At 46.7% G+C, this 20986-nt stretch overlaps 1 protein-coding gene across 1 annotated transcript; it reads right to left on the reverse strand.

Moving 5' to 3' along the window:
• Positions 1-6133: 6133 nt before the first annotated feature.
• On the reverse strand, positions 6134-20600 carry smarce1 (SWI/SNF related BAF chromatin remodeling complex subunit E1). Its single transcript, XM_088906268.1, has 11 exons — positions 20533-20600; positions 19560-19611; positions 18124-18167; positions 17425-17529; positions 16102-16182; positions 14839-14970; positions 14005-14176; positions 11264-11436; positions 11025-11126; positions 9841-10108; positions 6134-6876 (listed from the first exon to the last, which is right to left on the reverse strand). The coding sequence occupies exons 2-11, from the start codon at positions 19564-19566 to the stop codon at positions 6659-6661; spliced, it is 1302 nt and encodes a 433-aa protein (XP_088762394.1). The 5' UTR covers positions 19567-19611; positions 20533-20600; the 3' UTR covers positions 6134-6658.
• Between the last annotated feature and the right edge of the window lie 386 nt (positions 20601-20986).

Consider the following 20986-nt stretch of genomic DNA (forward strand, 5'->3'; position numbering starts at 1 on the left):
TGTTTTCAGTTTTACAAATGTAAGAGATTTTACATTTAGCTATAGATATTATTATGTAGTTTCAAAACAGCAACTTTTTAGGAGCAATACAACAAAAAAAGTGTAATCAATCACTATCAATTCAGCTAAGGGGGAGGTTCTAATCAATCACTATTCGTTCAGTTAAAGGTTAGGGTCTAATCAATCACTATTAATTCAGCTAATGGCTCAGTCCATCAGCCAAAACTAAATTCACCTGGACAGCAGTGTGTCCAGGCACAACTTAGAGGAACGGAGCTACTGTATAAACGTTTATAATTTTTGAAAAAAAAATATAATGTCCAATCTTAAGTAAATATTAATTGAACACAATTGTGTTGTCTAGAAAGGAAATACTTGAACAGTTCAAATATGAGACGGAGCATGTCATTTGAATGCATGCAACATATTTAATTCCGAGCTAAATGGTTGAAGTACAGATAATTACACAGATATGCAGCGGTAACCAGGCACAAGTATTATCGCAGATCCTGGTCTGGTTAGGTCCTGTCCTTCCCATCAGCCCTCCTGCCATCAACAGCAATTAAGTTTGCAAAGCAAACCTGAAGTCAGCTCTCCTCTTCCTGTACTTGAACAGCCTGAGTCACAAGGACTGAAACGAAGAAAAACTTAGGGTTTTATTTTTCTGAAAAACTTTCAAGACAATGTGTCCGTTACAAAAGCAGACGCATAATTACAGATTCAGGATAGGACATCATGGAAACTGTAAGCGCACCCAAGTGAGAGCAGCACCTCTTTACACAGTAAGTGGTGTGCGTCTGGAAAAATCTACACAGCAACTCCGTCGAAGAAACACCGGGAAGAGATTCTCAGATCAACACGAGTCACACGGCCGCCTCTCGTCTCTGAACTTTCCTGATCTTCTCCAGTTCACAAGTAGAAGTGCTTCTCGCACATCACACCTATGACACAACCTGTCAAGAGGTGCACGGCGTGAATGGCGCGTCTGCAGGCCCGGTACTCACCTGTTACTGCAGCCAGTTACAAACAAAAGTCCGACGCGACCAGGGCTTCCTAAAACCCGAATCGCAGACACTGAACCACACATACAGCTGGTAAAACAGATCATTTGGTCCTGAAGATCAGGATGTGGCTTCATTAACACGCCACACAGCAGAGGAAACGCGACAGATACAGTTCACGCACTGCTGGTGCGAAACAACCGGGGCCCCAGGCACGTCCAGTGGACCCGCGAAGCCCGACAGAGGCCCAGAACGAGCTGGCACTGCGGTCGGCTGGCTCTGCTGGGCTCACGAATTCAATGGTTTATACCGGTGGGGCCCAGCCTGGCCCTGCAGAGCCACTGTTCAGAGACCCTTAACCAATCTGGCGCATGTGCGGCCATCAGTTCAGTAAGTTAATAACCTCAAGTGGGTGATGAACCCCAGCCGAGACCTTAGAGAGCTACAGGATGTTTCTGGTTGATTTCAGATCCTTTATCAACAGCTCAACTGCCTCAGAGGCTAACACACATTAAAGGCTCGGCCTGTCCTGGTTTGCTTGTGTTACACTGCCTGCAACACCGTTCTGACTGCACCAGTTCAGCCAGCAGCCTCGACTGAAGCCACTACAGGTAACCTTGCTGGAGATAACCCCAGCTGTACAATAATCCCATTCTTAACTTCACACATTTTAAACCCAGATTCAGACGGTACCACACCCCATCCTCATCAGTTTGTTCTATTGAAAATTACCCAAGTGTAATATTGCACTAAAGCCAAATATGGCTGCGGCGCCACATTTTGTTACCAAGTGAGTTAGATAAAAGAGCACAGCTGAGGGAGTTGGCTTCTGCTCTTTATGAAAACCCCTTGAAGTTTTAAAGGTGATGCAGTACCTGCCACTTCTTGCACACCTTCCTCTCTGAGACGTCCATGTGGTTTCTGCATCACACCTCTGGCTTTCGCTTTGAGAGACATCTGCTAGAAACTGATATAACAGAACCAAACCACAACACAGATATTCTTCTAGAACTGCTCAACATGAAAACTGGCTACATTTCAAATTCTTGCCTCACCCCCTTTCATTAAGACCCTGATAGAAACAGATCATGATCACTCATCCTTTTCACTCACAGCTTATCGGCAGGGCTGGAGAAAGCTTCCTTTCAGATGTGATCCATTCCAGTTGCATGTTACTTGTGTAAGGGGTTGATTTTTAAATCAGCACGTAGCAGGGGTGGGGGGGGGGAATTCATTTTAAAAACTGATCGGTTACAGTGACGCAGTGTGTGCAGTTACTCACATCTCACACCTCTAAAAGCAATTTCTCCCTCTTTTATTAATGTTTTAATTTACACAGGGAACTGTAATGGGTTATTTAAAAAAAAAAATGTAGAAATTATTTTTCTCTATTCCACCAGCTATCGGGTATCTTAAATCTGAGGGGATTTAAAATAGTGAAGGTGCCTGATGAGACGAGTAACCACGCTCTCTCTTACCAGACAGTATCGCTGCTCTGCTCAGTCTTGTTTTGGCAACTTGCAGATGTTTCGAAACTGCCCTGGCAGCCGTTAGGCACAATCGCACAGCCCATCAGGCTTCACGAGCACCTGACCTTGCAGAAACCATCTTCTCCGGGGCTCTGAAGTCAGATAGGGTGACACGGTGTGTGGCACTGTCACACTGCGGTCACCACCCTGTGGACCCCCGAGAGTCAAAGATCTGCCAGGCACAAGTCACAGGCAACTGGGGCCCAGCACAGCACAGCACCCAAAACCAAAAACCTGAACAGCTCTATTTACAGATGGCCTCCCCTTTCAAAATGCTCTGCTATAATCAATAGAGGTAGGGGCATGAAATATAGGTGTGGTGAAAGATAATCTCTCATGATTTAACACTCCTTCGCTCGGTTCGTCATCCTGTGAAGATTTCTGTTTCAGACACAGAGCTGATCTGCTTTTGTTTTATCCACATTACACTGTCCTGCTGTGAACAACACTAGGACGCTGCTAGTAGTCTTAAACCAGGGAGCAAGAAGAGTTTCCTATTGAGAAACCGTGCTTGCAAATCATAAGACAGCACTCTGATTGCTACTGTGTGACTGTCCCTGCTATCAGCATCTAAGAGTTAAGACAGCAGGGAACATATCAAATCATATCACATATTGCAATGTGCACAATCAGGTTTCCTAACAGAAAAAGAGAGCAACCTTTCTCACACATGCGAGATCCCACTCAGTTTGGGCTGCCAGACCAAGACAAGTGCAGCAGGCAGATTGAGACACAACACTCCCCACTGTGCAAACCTGAGCAAGAAACATTCTTCCCAGGGAACAGGACTGAAGAGTGCATCGCAATACGTAGCATATCACAAAAATAAAACACATACAGTGCTGTGAAAAAGTATGTACACCCCATGAAAAGGTTTGTTGCTTTTTACATTTTTGGACAAAAAGATATTGGATCGTCATTTCAACAATACTGATAAAGGTGATCTAATTTGAAAAAATCACATTTTGCACTCATTTGTACTATTTAAATAAACAGAAATGCAAGTGCCTTGTGTGGAAAAAGTTAGTACACCCCTATCTTTATCATTGCATGAAACGCTTAAAATTAGACTCAGGTGCACCAAAACAGGTGCAAATGATTAGAACATCATTAGAGAGTAACTTGGAGGGCACTGCCTGATACAAACATCAGAAAGCTGTGGTCTGGTTTGGTCTTAGCAGCTGAGGTGTGTGGCTACATCATGTCAAGCTCAAAAGAGCTCTCTCAGGCCCTCGGAACGATTGTTGATGCCTAGGAGCCTGGGAAGGGTTTTCAAGCCATTTCCAAGCAATTTGTAGTCAATCACTCCACTGTCTGAAAGATCATCTACAAATGGAGAAAATTCCAAATCGTTGCCAATCTGTCCAGGCTAGGTCATCCCACCAAATTCAGCCCAAGAGCTGACCGAAAGATGCTGCAGGACGTCTCCAAGAACCCCAGGATAACATCAAGGGATTTACAGGCAAGTCTTGCCTCAGTCAATGTCAAGGTGCACGAGTCAACCATCCGAAACAGACTGCACAACTTTGCCCTACATGCGAGGTCAGGAAGGAAGAAGCCTCTGCTCTCAAAAAAGAATATAGACGCACGACTGAAGTTTGCCAGACAACACCTAGGTGAAGATCGGGACTATTGGAAACAATGTGCTCTGGATGGATGAGACAAAGGTAGAGCTCTTTGGCCACAATGCCAGATGTCATGTTTGGCAAAAACAAAAAAACTGCCTTTCACCAGAAGAACCTCATACCTCATATTTGGGGCTGCTATTCTGTTTCAGGGCCTGGCCAGCTTGCCATCATAAAGACAATTACAAGAAAACACCTACAAGTGATTTCTGCCAAAGGGGGCAACACCAGCTGTTGAAGTTAGGGAGTGTACTTATTTTTTCCACAGCAGACAATTGCATTTCTGACTTTTGTTGTTGAATAAATGATTGCAAAGAATAATTTTCATTTTTGTTAAATTAGATCACGTTTATCTATCAATATTGTTGAAATGAAGATCAAATATCCATACAAATACGTTGGAAAAACACACCTTTTCATGGGGTGCACTTACTTTTTTACAGCACTGTATGCAGCCTAACCTTTACAAGCCTGAGTCCGTGGGCAGCATTCAAAGAGTTTACAAATGTGATGTCAACTGCCATTCTACCCAGGTTACATTGAAGAGTGATCAGGCCTGATCCAATAAAGACAGGACTACACACACAGCAATGTAGCTCTGAACAAGGTAGCTACCGCTTCTGAACAGTTTATTTCAATGTTCGGAAGCATTAGTGCATCTAGAAGTAATTCATTTTTAGACATCAAAAGGTATAGTTTGTGCTTAATGCCCCATCGCCAAAACAGACGTTAAAATTTTTCAACAATGGAAGGGCAGTCTTCTTTAATTTATATGCTCAGTGCACAAGGTGTCCTGTATAGGTCATACATTCATTCTGCAAAGCTGGTCTGCAAGTTCTGTTCCTTATCCCCGTGACATGATCAGAATAAGGAAAGGGGACACTTTTTCAGACAGGCTGGGAGCAAATTAATCAAGGATTCCATTTTCCCCACAATTTCAGCATCCTACCTGACCAAAATGTGGGAAGTGAATGGCTCATACAGACCCCAGAACAGGGTGATCAATCAGGAGCAAATTGGAAGGACAAAACTGTAACAGAGATTATAGGTCATTTAAGAACAAGCACATTTTGTCAGCTTCCCCAAAACACCTAACACAATGTGAGCAACCAGCAGCTGCCTTTGCCCACAGCCCGTTCGGAGAATCAACACATTTTCCACTGATTGTGGCCACTTCTTCATTCGCAGACTCCAGGAATCCGGGTCTGGGCACGGACCGTTTGGCGGAAACTCTGGTTCGGGAGACAGAAAATTTGCTGCAGGGATTCTCTCTCCCAGGCTTTGGAACAGTAATGTGGGGGAATTTTAGACTTGGTTCAGCTGGCACAGAAAAGCTTCACAGGTCTTCCACAAGAGAACTGGATCGATTAGTTCAACAACTGCGGCTCCTGCTGCAGAAAGGTTTTAAGGTGCCTGTTTTTCTCTGGTTACACTGGGGGCGGAGGGGATCGAGACGAGAGATGTTAAAAACAGGAAACCCAGCTCTAGTCATCTCTCAGTATTCACAGGTACCAGCAAAGCCAAAATAATATTCCCTTTTATCTCTCACCACATCCTTTGCTTCAGATTCATTCGCCGCAGCTCAGTATTTATGATAAAAACAGCCCGCTTCATCGCGAGAGGCCAAGGGCCTGAGCAGGAGCACGTCTCCACTGTGAAAGAGCCTTAACAACAAAAGGGCTGACGAGCACAGCTGTTGCTACGGTCCAAAAAGCTGCAGAAAGCTCCCCTGCACCTTCTTGCCCTCACATTGACAACAACTGCGGTATTTTTCATTTGACCTAGAAAATCAACGTTATGCGTTTCACCAACTGGGAAATAAAAAAAATGAAAGTGTCAGACCCCAACGCATTTCTGAGACTCGCCCCCACCACAAATAGTTTTTCAAAGCTGGAGAAGGCACCAGCTTTCCCAGTCCAGCAGTAACCAGCATAAACTTTCTGGATCCACACACACTCAAAGCCCACAGACCAGCACGTTGAAGTTCATGGTTTTATTGGGGGGTACAAAATGGTAATTAAAAAAAGATTTAAAATTAATGTTTTTTTCTGTGCTATATAGCCTGATACCTAAAACACTTTACTAACCCTACAGGTTCACAGACTCCACTGGACCATTTTGAAGTAGCCAGACATTCATTGGCCTTCTGATAACATCGAATACATGCGAAGGAGAAAAAACATCCCTTCTCACTAAAACGTCACTTTTGGGTGGTTAAGGCTGTTGGTTTGTCATACCAAAAACTGGCAATGTAGTTCATATTTCCCTGAAAGATAAAAATCTACAACATTTTCAACACCACAGCCTCAATCGCCCAAATTAAAACTACAAATGGACCAGATTTCCCCCATCACAGGTTTTGACAGATCTAGAAAAACACGAAAGCGCAGGCGCTCATCACTGCGCTCGTCCGCAGACGCTCTCCACATCCCACAGAGGAAACGGACAGGAAGGGGGATGAAAGGAACGAAAGACCTTGCGGGGGGCCGCGACCCCGCCGCCCTCACTCGCGCTTCTCTCCGGGACCCTCGTCCGGGGCCGGCTCGGCGGGCGGCTCCTCCGGGGGGGCGCTGTTGCTCTCCGAGCCGGTGTTGCTGTCGCTGGTCCCCTCCTCCATGACGCTGTCCCCCCCCTCCGGCACGCTCTCCTTGTCCTCCGTGGTGGACGCCCCCTCCTCGCTGGCCTGCTGGCCCTCGGAGGCCTCCTCCGCCCGCGGCTCCTCTGCGGACGGACAGAGACAGACAGACAGACGCGGGGGCGTTACTCGGGCAGCCCCCGCCTCCCGCACAGGAGTGAGGGTGAGCACGCGCCACAGGCGACACGCCACACGCTTCACCGACCCCATCAAGCGCGACGTGCAAGATTCACGTATGATCCCAGCTACATGGCACCCAGATGTGTCTGGAGCACAGAGGAAAGCAGACCAGCACCTCAGCGATTTACTATAAACCCCCTGTGAAACCTTCGCTTTTCCAGAGGCTCAAGCACAGCAGTAACCGTGGTAAGCAGTGCTAACACAAGGGCAGAAGAAAGGCTCCTGTGAAGTAAACGCGTGCACCGCTAGGGAGAGCCTTGTGCTGGTTTGACCGGCCTTGGAGAGAAAGCAGCACAACAGAAGTTCCTTTGCAGAACAACACAATACCATAATTATGACACTAATGATCTCAAGAGCCTGGTGAGACAGGAATATTTCACAGCAATGCAAAAAAGCTACCACCAAGGGGTGCTGTAACACAAGATTTTCTTCACTTTCGCACGAGGAAGTTGCTTTTCAAATGCTCCTGCTTGAGATGTAATTTATTTTTTACTTTGCCATTTCAGACTGAGCTGATCGCCTTTCATTTCTTGTGTTAGAAAACAGCGAAGACATGGGTTCACCACGTCAGACATGCAAGAAGACCCATTTAACATCCGACAGCTTTTCCATAAATGTTAAAAGATCCCATTTCATCAAGAAAGTCCTGCATCATGCATAACTTTACCGGACTGAACTACACCAGGGTTCGTAGGCCATAACAGATAACAGTCAGTGGGGTCTCAACAAGTCAGCACTGTCTTATATGGATGGTTAACATGTCTGTGCAATATAAAGAAAACCAATATTTTAACAAAAGAATGATTATATTAGGACAAGTGCATCTGTGTGTCTGTGTGTCTCATGGAGAGCAAGCTGGGGTATGAGAAAGACAAATTCCTAATGCAAGAAATTGTATTGGGTTAATAAAGTGATGTTATTATTATTATTATATTCTCAGTTTATGGACAGGTTTATAAGACCAGCAGTGTGAAGGAACATCAGGGCTCTGGACTGCTGTTGTGCCCTTGTGCAAGGCTCTGTGCTCCAACAAAAGCCCAGCTGTACAACTGGACAACTGAAGAAAAGTGTCAGATAAATTAATGATCACCTGCTGAAAACAACAAACTGTTTTGTACAGTTTTGTAACAACCAAAGACCTGTTTTTCTTATTGCACCATGTAATTTCACTGCTCACAGGAGCTGGGCAGCTTTGCTTGCAAAAAACAATGCTTTGCGATAGGATTTCAAGTTTAAATGGGGGGGGGCTTGTACTTGTACCAAGAGGGGTTTCTTGAAGAGGGGTACCCCTCAAAAAAGAAAAGGCTGAGAAGCCCAGCAGTGGGTAAACTGTGTTGGATATCTGTGAGAGCTGAGGAAAGGACGAATGCTGTCCAGTCAGACCCACACCTACTTCTTCGCCTGCCTGTGTGAACAGGGGGAGGGAAAAGGAGACCCTGGGAAAATCAATTTAATGGCTTGGCAGCAAATTCTGCTTCCATCAGCAAAATCTAGTTTTCACAACGAGCTTTATTAACAACAACAATCCAGGCTACACCTTGAAATCCCTAAAGCCAGTGAAACTGCCTGCGGATCTTATTGTGAGGTATAATCCTGCATTGTTTCAGGGATAGGGATTGTCACCGTGTTGAAAGGCAAGATTAAGCCGGAACCCAACAGGAAAAAAAACTGACAGAATTTTTCCCCGTATCTGATCTCATCTATTTTCAGTTGACCTTTATGAGAAAATAAAAAAAAAATGACTCATCGTCACACAAAAACATACCAACTGCAAGAGCAGAAACCATGCGCAGTGAGGCTTCAAAATAATTCCAGCAAGGTTTTAACTCGTAATTATTTTAAATGTTCCTCCGTTGGCCAGATTAAGCTGCCTCCCCTTGGCAAGCTGTCTTTCATGGGCACTGTGGGCCAGGCTGGCCCTGGGGTAACCCGTGGGTGGCACTTTTTCGAGAGGATGCTCTTGAAAAGCGAAGCGCTTCGGCATCTCCAGTGCGGCAGAGCAGAGCGTGAAGCCGTTCCGCCCAGGTGTCGGGGGATGAAATTATTCAGCGTGCATTTTTATGTGCCTTAGGAAGTCTCACGTGTGTAAGTTCAGTCATTTTAAAGAAAAAGGGAGCCGGAGGCAGTGAGTTGTATACAAACATCCCCAGAGAATCAAACAGTAATTAGTGACTTGAATATGAACACGGAAACAGTGTGCATGCATGCAGTTAGATGGCACACTGACAGCACTGCCAATTCAAGAGAATGATCTTCCACAGAGGGAAGCAGGTGAACTTTTAACTGGGCTACACACACAGGGGACCTGGGAACAGTGGGGCTCCTGCCATAAAAGAAAGATAAGATAAGATCACTTTATTGTATATACAATTATTGTATATATTGTATATTCCAATATACAATTTCTTGTATTAGGAATTTGTTTTTTCGCATACCCCAGCTTGCTCTCCATGAGACATACTGCCACAGATGGGGAGAGAGAAGCTTGGGGTCAGAGCGCCGAGTCAGCCATTGTACAGCGCCCCTGGAGCAGTTGGGGTTAAGGGCCTTGCTCAGGGGCCCAACAGAGAAGGATTCCTCTGCCAGCCGTGGGATTTGAACCAGCAACCTTCCAGCCACAAGTGCAGATCCTGAGCCACAGAGCCAGCGCTGCTGCCGCTACAGCGAAGAGCAACGGCATAAAGGGATGGAGAGTCGCGCACCCTTGCAGGAGAACTGCAGTCATGTGTCTCTGCAAAAAATGGCTCGGCTGAACATACTGTTCATGCCGTCTATGAAGCTGTCTCATGTGCCAGCCCCGACTCCAGTGCTGCAGTGATCAAAGAGCACCGCCGCTGGCCAGGCAGGTGTGACTGGGGCGTGGTGCTCACCTGTCTCCATGGATACGGCCTCAGTCTCCTCCTCGTCCTCCTTCTTGCCTCCCTCCTCGGGCTCGTCCTCGGGTGGCTTGGCGGCGGCGGTGGCAGCGGCGGACACGCGCAGCTGCTCCTCCTCCAGCGCGGCGGCGGCGGCCGCCCTCTCCGCCTGCTCGGCCGCCTCCCTCTCGCGCTCCTCCGCCCGCCGCCGCGCGGCCTCCTCCGCTGCCGCGATCTCCGCCGCGATCTTCTCCATGTCCACCTCCACCTTCAGACCGCATAGCTGGGGAGCACCAGGCCAGAGCACACACGGGTCAGCACCGCTGCCCGCAACACTGGGCTCATCAGCACACGGGTCAGCACCGCTGCCCGCAACACGGGGCTCATCAGCACACGGGTCAGCACCGCTGCCCGCAACACGGGGCTCATCAGCACACGGGTCAGCACCGCTGCCCGCAACACGGGGCTCATCAGCACATGGGTCAGCACCGCTGCCCACAACACTGGCCACCCAGGGCTCATCTGGAAAACAGCAGTTAACTGTTCCATCCAACATCTCCTTAGGAAGATCCCAATGATCAGCAAGTGGGCCAGACAGTTAAAACCTCCAGTTTGCACATTACCTCACTCTTGCAGGTCTTTGTGCTGTTGTGGGAGATTGGCCTCGTAAAAGCAAAGCTGGTTCGCTCTACAGAAACTGTTGATAACCTCAGACCAATTTGACCCATCAGTCTGTCAAAACCATGTGCACTAGCTGGAAACTTTTATGCTCTACTGATGTTCCAATAAACATCAAAAAGTGTTTATGGTTCCAGTAAGAGATTTAAAATCTTGTGAACAAAAATTAAAAGACTACAGAAAAAACTAGGTGAGGTTTCTTTGATTTCTTGTGTTTCTTTGATGCTCAGTATGCATTCAGACTTTTCCACAGCAAGGAAATCAAAAATATTCTTTAAAACTGGAAGATCCAAGAAGTATCTGTATCTGGAGTGGAGCCCTCCCTGCAGTCCTAATCCTCACTTAAACACTCAGCCTTAACCAAGCGCTTAACCCAGAGCAGGCAGGCTGGCTGGGGGAATCAGGCTGGTCCTGCAGCACAAGTGCATGTGAGTGTTGTACCCCCCACAGGCCAGAAACCACTCGCCCCCGAGCCCGGGCACCCGCAGGTCACCCTGGGGACACCAGCTGGGCCTGCTCACCCGCTTCAGCTCGCTGTTAAAGGACTCCGTCGTCTCCAGAAACTTCCTCTTTTTGTCCTGGTGGCGGTCCTCAATCTGGAGCAACTCGGCTTCCAGCTTCCTCTGGGAGAGAACAAGACAGATAAGTGCTGGGGGCTCAGGAACTCGATCGGAGGGACAGCGAGGCTGTGGCAGAGCCGAACCTGACACCAGGAACCTCCTGGGCACGTGGTGACAAGCCCTCGCCCTGCGCCTCCTACCTGGTGCACCATGAGAGACTGGACCTGGCGCTTCAGGACCTGCATCCTGGCCGTGGTGACCACGGACCGCACGTCCGGCACCACGCTCTCGCTCAGGATCTCGCTGATCAGCCGGTGGTTCCTCTGGAATCGGGCTGCGGCCGAGTGCTTCATGGAAAACCCATCGTCGTAATCTGCCCCCGCCCCAACAACAGGAAAAACAACCACAAACATCATTCGTTTACGCTTCGCGAAAAGCAAAAGGGGAAAAGCACGATGCCCTTTGTAATGAAAGGTTAAAAAAAACACCTCGGCAAACAGAGGCTGGACGCTTCTTTTTAAGATGAAATTTTGATTCAAACAGACTCGTTGCAGAGGAAAATCCGAGTCTCAGAGTCCAAGAACGAAGGAGCATAATTTCACATTTTTTTGTGCTGCAGACAGATCAGGAACCTGTTGGCACCAGTTTTATTTTTATAAAACACACCCGAAGAAGGCTCCACAGCTGAAATGTTGCGTTTCCTTTCTTCTCTTTTCAGCGTGGAATAAACCTTTAACTTGTTCCTTTGCAGCCTACGCACGCTGATGCAGCTGCCTACTTGAACCGTCTTATTTTTCCAGTTTGAGAATTTGGAATTGACATCACAGGGAACGCATTGCGGTAAATTAAAACGCATCAAAATAAGGGGAGAAATGCAAAAAGACAGAAACAGAAACCCGCCGATGGCGCCCTGCCGGGATGAGTTGAGGAGAGGGCTTGGTACGGTACATGCCATGCATCCTTCACTTTACCGGAGCTCAGCTGGTGCCTCAGGGCAAGGTGGAGAACACCACCACAAAACCTGTCAGACATGCATTGCAAACCAGCGTGCGAGACCACCCCAGATCGCTACAAGTCACTTTGACCGTCTGGGAGCTCTGAGAAAACCGGCCCCGTGCGCAGAGCTCGGCACACCCAGCTTGCCCTGACAGACGGCTCTTCCAGCCTGCCAGCTGAGAACAGCAGCGGAGGGCAGATTCTCACACGGCTGTAACCGAGAGCTGTGTGCGGAACGGAGCGCCGGTGGAAGATTAATTCTACTGGGCCGTGGCTGAAGACCAGAGGAGCAGAAAGACAGCAGGTACTCTGTCCCCGAGAAAGCAGCTCCAAGCTGCGCAGCCAAAAGACACAACAGCATCGCCTGCAATGGGAAGCTGACCACACCGCCCTCTGAAGTCTGCACTTCACTGACAGCGAGAACAGGAATAGTGCTGCATTCCATCTCAACAGTGTATTAAACATGGTAAATGTGATTTTTTACTATAACCCTACATCCTTAAACATCACCTTTCATACCACTTCCAATGGAACAACATGAGAATGAGACCTTCAACAGCTGGGCCTCATTAGCCACAGTCTAGTAACATGACCTTGATCCCACACTATTTCATCTGAACTTCAAGGGCAGGTAGCCACTTCATAAGCATTTAGCTTTAGCTATTTCAAAACCCAACTAAGGTAAGCAGCAATTCCAAGGATTCATTTAAACCTGAGTTCCAGGACCTGGGGGCCCAGAGCCCAGTTGCACACTCAGGCACAGACATCAAGGCCACAGCTGACTGGGGTCCTTTAACATCCTCCTACACCAATTTCAATTTGTACTGCATGTCAAAAACATGAAGGGCAGGACCTGCATGTGCACCTATACCCTTGAGCAGAAAATGTAATTACATAAGAAAATAAATTAACTTCAGACAGCAAAGAGGAGCAGCACTTTCGGGCAGACAGGCTTCATGAAGCACAGCCAGCGGAAAGTAAAATGGACCCACTCCCTTCGGTTTCTGTTCTGCCGACAGCAGCAAATGGCATCTGCCCCACTTAAGATTAAGCAAGCTCTCACTGAGCTTGCAGAATAGGGACTCTGGCTTTAAATGAGCCAAACACGCCTCCTAACTTCACAGTAAAATCCTGCCAGACTCTGCTCTCATCACATTCCAAACATCTGAAGACATTTTAATAATCTGGCAAATGATAAAAAGAAGACTCTGGTTGTAGTTCACCGACTAAAAGATGTGTCACCATTCAGACAGGGTGTTATGGTTTTCTTGCATCAGAATTATTTAAATCTCTGGAAAAAGAAAATAATTGATGAATGTGGTTGAAAAGAAACATTATATGGCCTCACAATATCCACAGAGGACATTTGTACACGGGGAGAGCCAAAGTGCATAGAAACTACAAGGAAAGGTAACATGTAGAACAGGTGTGCAGTCAGACAGGTGAGCAGCTCATTGAGGCAGCAGTAGGACAGGAAAGCTTTAGAGCAGCAAGCCAGAGCAGAGCAGAGCAGAGCAGGAGGAGAGAGCAGCAGGCGGGGCAGGGCAGAGCAGGAGCACAGGCAGCAGGCAGGCCAGGGCAGAGCAGGAGGACAGGTCAGCAGGCAGGGCAGGGTAGAGCAGGAGGACAGGTCAGCAGGCAGGGCAGAGAAGGAGGGGCAGAACAGGGAAAGAGGGTAGAACAGGGTAGAGCAAGAGGACAGAGCAGCAGGCAGAGCAGAGCAGCGGGCCAGAGCAGGAGGGCAGGGCAGAGCAGGTGGGCAGAGCAGGTGGGCAGAGCAGGGAAGGAGGGCAGAGCAGGGTAGAGCAAGAGGACAGAGCAGCAGGCAGAGCAGAGCAGCGGGCCAGAGCAGGGAAGGAGGGAAGAGCAGGGAAGGAGGGAAGAGCAGGAGGCCAAGGCAGGGCAGAGCAGCAACAACAGGCAGTTGTAGCAGTGAATTTCTCACCGTCAGGGTCCTCGGCGGGCTGGATGCTCATGTAGGGCTCGCCCTTCTCCATGCGGGACTGCCTCTGCCGGCTCTCCTCCTCCAGAGCTGCCTCCGCTCGGCTCTTTGCGTTGATGTAGGCCAGGTAGGCCGGGGAATTGTGGTAGGCTTTCATTGATTCATTATACTCAATCTGGACAGGTGGGGGAGCAAGCAAGAGGCAGAGCCGTGGGTTAGATATATTCATCTACTGGGTTTTCGGATGAGACGCATACACGAAACGAACAAATAATGTTAATTCTTTATGACAAGGCATGTATCCCATGTAGGACAGAAGTGAATTCTGGGATCCATGTCAAGGAATTATAGAGGTTGTAAAAGAGAAGCCTTAATAATGGGGGGCATGCTGTCAAACAAGAGTGCATAACTGAGCTAAGCCACCCAACTCCTAGCTTTCAGAGTCTATTCTCCTCTTTTATAATCAACAGGAATCACCTTGGCGTGACTCTTACAAATAAGCCAATTATTATTATAAATTATAATTGCTTACACTTATACAGTGCTTTTCTGGAAACTCCACTCAAAACGCTTTACAGGTAATTGGAACTCCCCTCCACCACCACCAATGTGCAGCCCCACCTGGATGATTATAGAATATACCAAATCTGAGTGACCTATTCCACCAGAACTTCTTTGAGGTTGGGTTGTTTGTCACCAGACAAGTGATACACTGATCAAATAACTGCTGTGGATTAAATCTCAGCCACAGACAGCTTTTGACTTGAGTTCCAGAACAGCTGAGGCAGATTGGAGGTGCACAGTCTGCGGGCAGGACCCTCCGCCCACTCAACACACCTTCTCAGCCTCGTATTCGTTCAAGTACTCCTGCTTCTCCTCATCAGTGAGGTCCCGCCACATCCCACCAATTATCTTCCCAATTTCCCATAGCTTCAGGTCCGGGTTGGAGGCTTTCACTTGGTCCCAAACCTGCAGACAATAAAAATCAGAGTCAGAAAGATGACAAATACACACCACATTTTAGCCATGTGTTGATTGTCCCTCATCCCAAATTCCTTGAGATTGATTCTCAACATCATGGCATTTATCTTTGTGTGTTTATTGCTCTGCACTATCTACATGTTGTTGTGCATGATAGTCTGCTGTGACTTTATTTTACATTATGATGTAATGTACTGTGCACATTGCGTGGTGTTGTCTATTATACCTGTGCACGTCACGAGAGAATGGCACAAATAAGAATCAAAGTATAAATGTACATATGGCAAATTAACTCCTCTCCCAGACAGACAGATGGGAATTAAAATACACAGTTGTTCTTTTCACACTGTTACAAATTGATTCAGCACAAATGAACAACTATTCAAGTCTCCTTCTGTGCCCTGAACACAACTGCTGTCCCTGATAGACAACTTATATCCCTGTTGTGCCACAAGTGCAGTTAAAACCTCCAACAAAAAGAATTGAGCCTTATTTTTCAAATTATATTTATTCTCTTAAACAGGAAGACATAATGTCAGCGACTCCTCTAGACCCTGCATCTGGCCAGTATGAAACAATGCTTCAGATAAAACGAAAGTTTCATAGATTTATTAAGGAATGGTTTACTAAAGACAGGAGTGGCTACCAGTCGCTTAGAGCCACTGGTCAGCAGGTTTTTGGAGTTGTTCTCAACTGATTTCCAAACAACTGGAACAATTTCCTATTGGTAGGCTACTTGGTTAATTAACCTAGTTCAGAGATACATTTTAAAACACTCCAACAGCCCTATATTGCTCGAGCTGGCCATTCCTGAAATGACTAAACCAGTTAACTTACTTTCATCCACTTAACATTGATGAAACCTCACATTTCAGGACCTTACAAATCAGTGGTGGCCCTACAGGACCAAGGATGTCCACCCTGAGCTTTAAACTGAGGTTTTGTTAACGTTTAATAAAGCATCCATAGACACACAGTAGTGATTTTCCTAATCCTAACCTTGCCCAATCACTGCCAACTGCTTACATACGCTTCATTGAATCAACCTAAAGCAGGACTGCCGTTTGCTTTAAAAACGTTTGAGAACCACGAAAAAACCCACCCTGTCAGACCTCTTACCTTTCTACTGTATCGCATATAGGGCATCAAAGGCTTGTCTGGGGGCTTTGGAGGTTTGGGGATCGTAATTCCTGATGAATTCTAAATGGAAGCAAACAGAGCAGAAACGAATCTGCGGTCAATCAGATGTGATTCTTTAACGTTAAACAAGACATAAACACGGAAAAATATAAAAATATACTATGGAAAAAAATATCAACAGGAAAAAATGAAAATGGCTTAAGCTGCTTGGAAGCAACGCAACATATACTGTATACTCAACGATTGAGGAACAGATTCAAGCTGTTCAGAATATGCTTGTTTTTAGGATACTGCTGTTTAGGTTTTGCACATAGACTTCATGGGAACACACGTGAACAGTTTTCTATAGCCACTTAGTTTAAGCAGAGAGGCCTACATGTTTTTAGACCTTAAAACGACTGAACTGCTGAGTCTCGGGTAACAAAAGGCTCAGAATATTTTCATGGCCTTAGGGTTTGCATGTTTGCTGCTAGCAAAACTCTAGGCATCATCATATCTCGAACGCTGGCACCGCGACCATGGAATTGTAACACAGATTCCCAGTCATCAACCTTTCACTCCACTGTAGCCACGCGTGTGCTGCACCCGGGTTACAACCTCGCCTTTGCTGCATTCAATCATGCCAAGCAATGCAGTCCGATGCCATTCACGGGTTCGGTTCACCCACTCCGAAAGTCCGCTGCCACATGCATGGAGCAAAGGCGTCTGCCTGGCACGGCGGACTGAGGGAGCTACAGGGGGGCAGCAGCAGGCGCAGGACAGCCAGGGTGGCACGCTCATACAGACACAAATACACACGTAGAGCCACCATAGAGACACTGGAGAAGTGGGGATATTCGTCAACAGAGGGAGGTGGGTGGTGAGGAGGTACTGGAGCAGGAGGGCATAGGAGGTGTGGGACTGGAGCAGGCGAGACAGCTCTTGGACTCTGGCTGTTAACAAGCTCCAACCAGCTGGAGCCCGAGGAGTTCTTTTCTGAAATTCACCTCCAGCAACAAACAGCGGTTGGCACAGATGGGCCAGATACCCCAGCCCCCTTCTGTGAGAGCACGTGGGTCATTTCACCCCAGAACTTTACTGCTCCTGCAGGCAGGCAACAGGACCCTGGGAAGTCCATGTAAAAACACTCACATGGGGAAAGACCGCAAACCAAGTCTGTGAAAGCAGCAGCCAGTGGTGTGTGAATAGTCACTTCAGTTCTGGGGGTGTGCAGCTAATCCAATAACTAACATGGCTAAGACAAAGTACCCCTCTTGACAATGGGGTTTTAACTCGCCCTAAATTGCAAGTTATTTCTCCTACCGTGACCCGGCTGTTGCTGCCTGGGTTCCCTCCCAGCCTGTAGTTGTTGTAGGCCAGATGGCTGTATGGGTTGTATCCCACAAACCCTGGGGTGTTGGGCATTTGCTGATGGAAACAAATGAGACAAAAACACGAATGAGAAATGAGAGAAACAAAGAGGGGAGGAAAAAAGAATGAAAAGGAGAAAAACGAACCAAAAAACAAAAAGAATATGGTCTGCATACGGAGTCATGCAAAAGCAACTAACCATTTTTTTTTTTCAAAGCAGCAATGGTAGTGATCTACATTGGCATTATTGACACTCCTTGAGTCAGGACGAACCTTCGCTAACAACCAAACAGGAAACATACCCACAGCTAAGGCATTACTTCAGAGTTACAGTCACACATTACTGGTGTCTGTCGAGGACCAATGGCGTTTGAAAGCTGAACGCTTCACCCATAGTACAGTAACTGCAGAGGACAGTTCACTGGCCCTGCAGCGCCAGCACATGAAGTGTGGACAATACGAGCCCTGCAGGGACCTCCTCCTGTTAGCGGTTTATGGAGGAATGAGGGAGAAGACTGCATCTCTTGGAGATGTTCGAACACATTTCTTACGGACTCAAAGGCCGAGTCCCAGCCTGTTATAAGGTTCAGAGGCCCTTGCACAGTGAAGGAGCCCCCTCGTCTGTCTCTGTGCTGCATCTGCAATACTTACTGTGGTGGGGGCTGGGGCAGGGGGAGGGGCATAGGATGGCCTTTCTGCATGAAAGAAAAGGGGAAAGAAATTAATGACACACGGAGCTGCACGGAGCCATTACTGCACTGCTCACAACGCACCTGTGGGGATGGGGCAAACCCCAGGGGCGATTTAGCTCCCCCCCACACTGCGGCCGGCTGCAGAGTTGCTTGAATTAGCACCGATCGCCCTGCAGGGCCACAAGCAGCCCACCGAAACTCTCCGAAGAGGCACCATGCCCGTCGAACTGGGGAGCAGTTATCAGTACTACGATGCAAAGGACTAGGTCCAGATCTCAATAAATGGAAAGACTGTCCGATTTTGAAGCCGGATGAGTCAAACCGAGCAGTCCTATATATATTCTCTGGCTGGGATCCCCGCTGGGCACTTCTGTCCTTCCACGTCTATCAGTATTCATTCAAGCAGCTGCTTTCTCCTAGAAATCACCCCGGTCTGCAACCTTTAACCCCTCCCATGTGTTTCAGCAATTAGCACATGCAGCCCTAACAAAAAGACCTCATTTACTACCCCTACTCACACCTTAAAAATAAGACATATTCCCCAAAGAGCTGACCTGCATCCTGGTTGTGTGTACATGCATAACACACAAAACATACAGGGAAAAGTCTTCATAGGATTATCAATGAAACTCTTCACCCATTTAGTGGAAAGATTAATTCCTGAAGAAAACTATCAAGGTCACTATTTAGCTTTTTTTAACGCAAAGCAACCTTCAGAAAAAGTTTAGAAAAAACCTTCAAGTGGAATCAGTCTCTGGTCAGCCCAATGCCAAGTAAATGTCTGCTTATTGCTGAGAACACACATGAGCTTTAACGCTCCTTTCTGCTCACTGAAATCAGCCACTTAAAACTTTTTAAATAAATGTGCAGCCCATTTAAACTAAAGGTTAAGCATGAAGACAGGATTAGTTTCTCAATGTCAGTATCTTTTATAAACCGATTACACCCCTCTTGAACTCTTCCTGGTCTCTGTTTGTCCGCAAAACAACGGACAACGAAGCACAGAACAAAATCAATTAAAAGGCATTTTCAAATTTAAAATCAGGTTTTTACAAACAAGCTCTAAGAGACCTGTGGGGCTTTTGTAAACACGCGGCTACTCTTTGAATGCTGAACTTGGAACACGGCAAAAATAATTTCTGTGGATTTTATTTCTACCATTTTGTGTTCTGGCAAACAGCACATCCTACTGCTTAGACCGAAACAAAGCAAAACGTTTTCCTGCGGGCCAAGAGTAACGCCTGCTCTGTGAAAATGCTGAGTTTCTGAACTGGACTGGAGCTCTGGACAAGCCTGGAAAGGCCAGCAGGGAGGGGAGCCTGGAGACGACAGGGAGACCTGTACTCTTCCAGTACTACAATCAAACCACATGAACTGAAATTTAATTTTCCTTACTTGACATCTTGGATGATGGATGGAGGATATCAGGCTATTCCGGTCATTGGTTCTGTAATAAATAAATCTTTTTAGAACAAAAAAAGGAAAAGAAAATAATACAGCATGTTGAACTGTTTGGTATGGTATGGATACGGAGATATTGAGCTACTCGTGATAACCAATCCTGCCAGTCTGATTAGAGACGCCAATGATGCCAAGTCACGGTTTTGTGCAGTGGCAGCTGTTTCGTTGCAAAGTATTACAACATTTCAAAGCTTCAAAGCAGCCCAGCTACATATATAATAAATAAAGGCGGTTTTCTCTCACTGGCAAAGAAAATATGATAAAGCAGACTTTACAACACAAACACGAGAGAGACATGCAGTTCTGTCAGTAACACCTAAATTATTATTATTACTACACCAGAGAACGACACGTTCATCACAGCAGAGTACAACACACTGTGCCGATCTTACTCTGAACAGCTCATTCCTCGCTAAGAGAACATCACCGCTCAAGAGACTTGTGCTTGTGTGTATATGAACACCGTTCCATCAAAGGGCGATGTATACATCTGCTCACTGACCCGTCTCGTTGTCTGTACACACAAGGCCTCACAATAACAAAACCTCGCGTTCTACCGGCACATTCTCTACTAGGACTAATCTTCCTGACCCCTACAAATAATATCTTGGATGAACGCCGGATCTAAAGCGCTCTGGATACTAACACGTAAACAAAAATCAAACTTAAAGCAAATTAAACAACAGGCCACAAGATGACAGATGTTGTTCTGCAGCAACACCAAATGAATGGCGCACAGACATTCCGGCGGCTCAGGGATGGAAATAGACCAATACGCCAAACTATGTCGATGGTCACGCACAGCAGCACAACGTCTGGGATGTGGTTACTTTTGGGTCACTTGCTGGCCAGTTTTCACTTGGAAATTTTGTAGAAAACGGTGAAATTAAACCTAAAACACACTCACCCCCACACAGCCTTTGTTCGCTCGCACCACTTCCTCTGCCTCCCCCACGCTAACTTTCGATTTAACTCGGGAGATTCGCTATTTCAAACCGGCCCGAAGAGATAGGTAGGAGGTCGACGAGGGGCGAGAGAGGGGAATTAAATAAAATAAATCTTAATTAAAAGTCTAAGAAAAATAATTTGTATTTTATATTTCATCATATATATATATATATGTTTTTGACATAAATACTAACTCAGCTTTGATTTAACTTTCTTTTGTTTTTCGAAAGTGCCGCTCATGACGCTCAGATAGAATTTGCGTGAAGTCCATGTTATAGATTGTGTGAGAAATACAGATTGGAGAGTTTTTGTTTATTTAAATCGATAATGAAGAATTTTTCAAATGCTTTGCCGTTAATACTTAAAAATAGTTAATGGCTGTACTGCAGGGTTTCTCATTCTAACGGGTCGCA

Source organism: Atractosteus spatula, chromosome 26 (genome assembly GCF_055471065.1).
Source record: "Atractosteus spatula isolate fAtrSpa1 chromosome 26, fAtrSpa1.hap1, whole genome shotgun sequence".
Taxonomy (NCBI): domain Eukaryota; kingdom Metazoa; phylum Chordata; class Actinopteri; order Semionotiformes; family Lepisosteidae; genus Atractosteus; species Atractosteus spatula.

Bases quoted from the DNA above. Each gene is read 5' to 3' on its own strand.
- smarce1 (XM_088906268.1), bottom strand. The intron at 17,530-18,123 runs GTAAGTATTGCA...TGTTTCCATCAG, and splicing joins CTGCCCCAGCCCCCACCACA to CAAATGCCCAACACCCCAGG. The intron at 6,877-9,840 runs GTGAGCACCACG...GTCCGTCCGCAG, and splicing joins GGCCGTATCCATGGAGACAG to AGGAGCCGCGGGCGGAGGAG.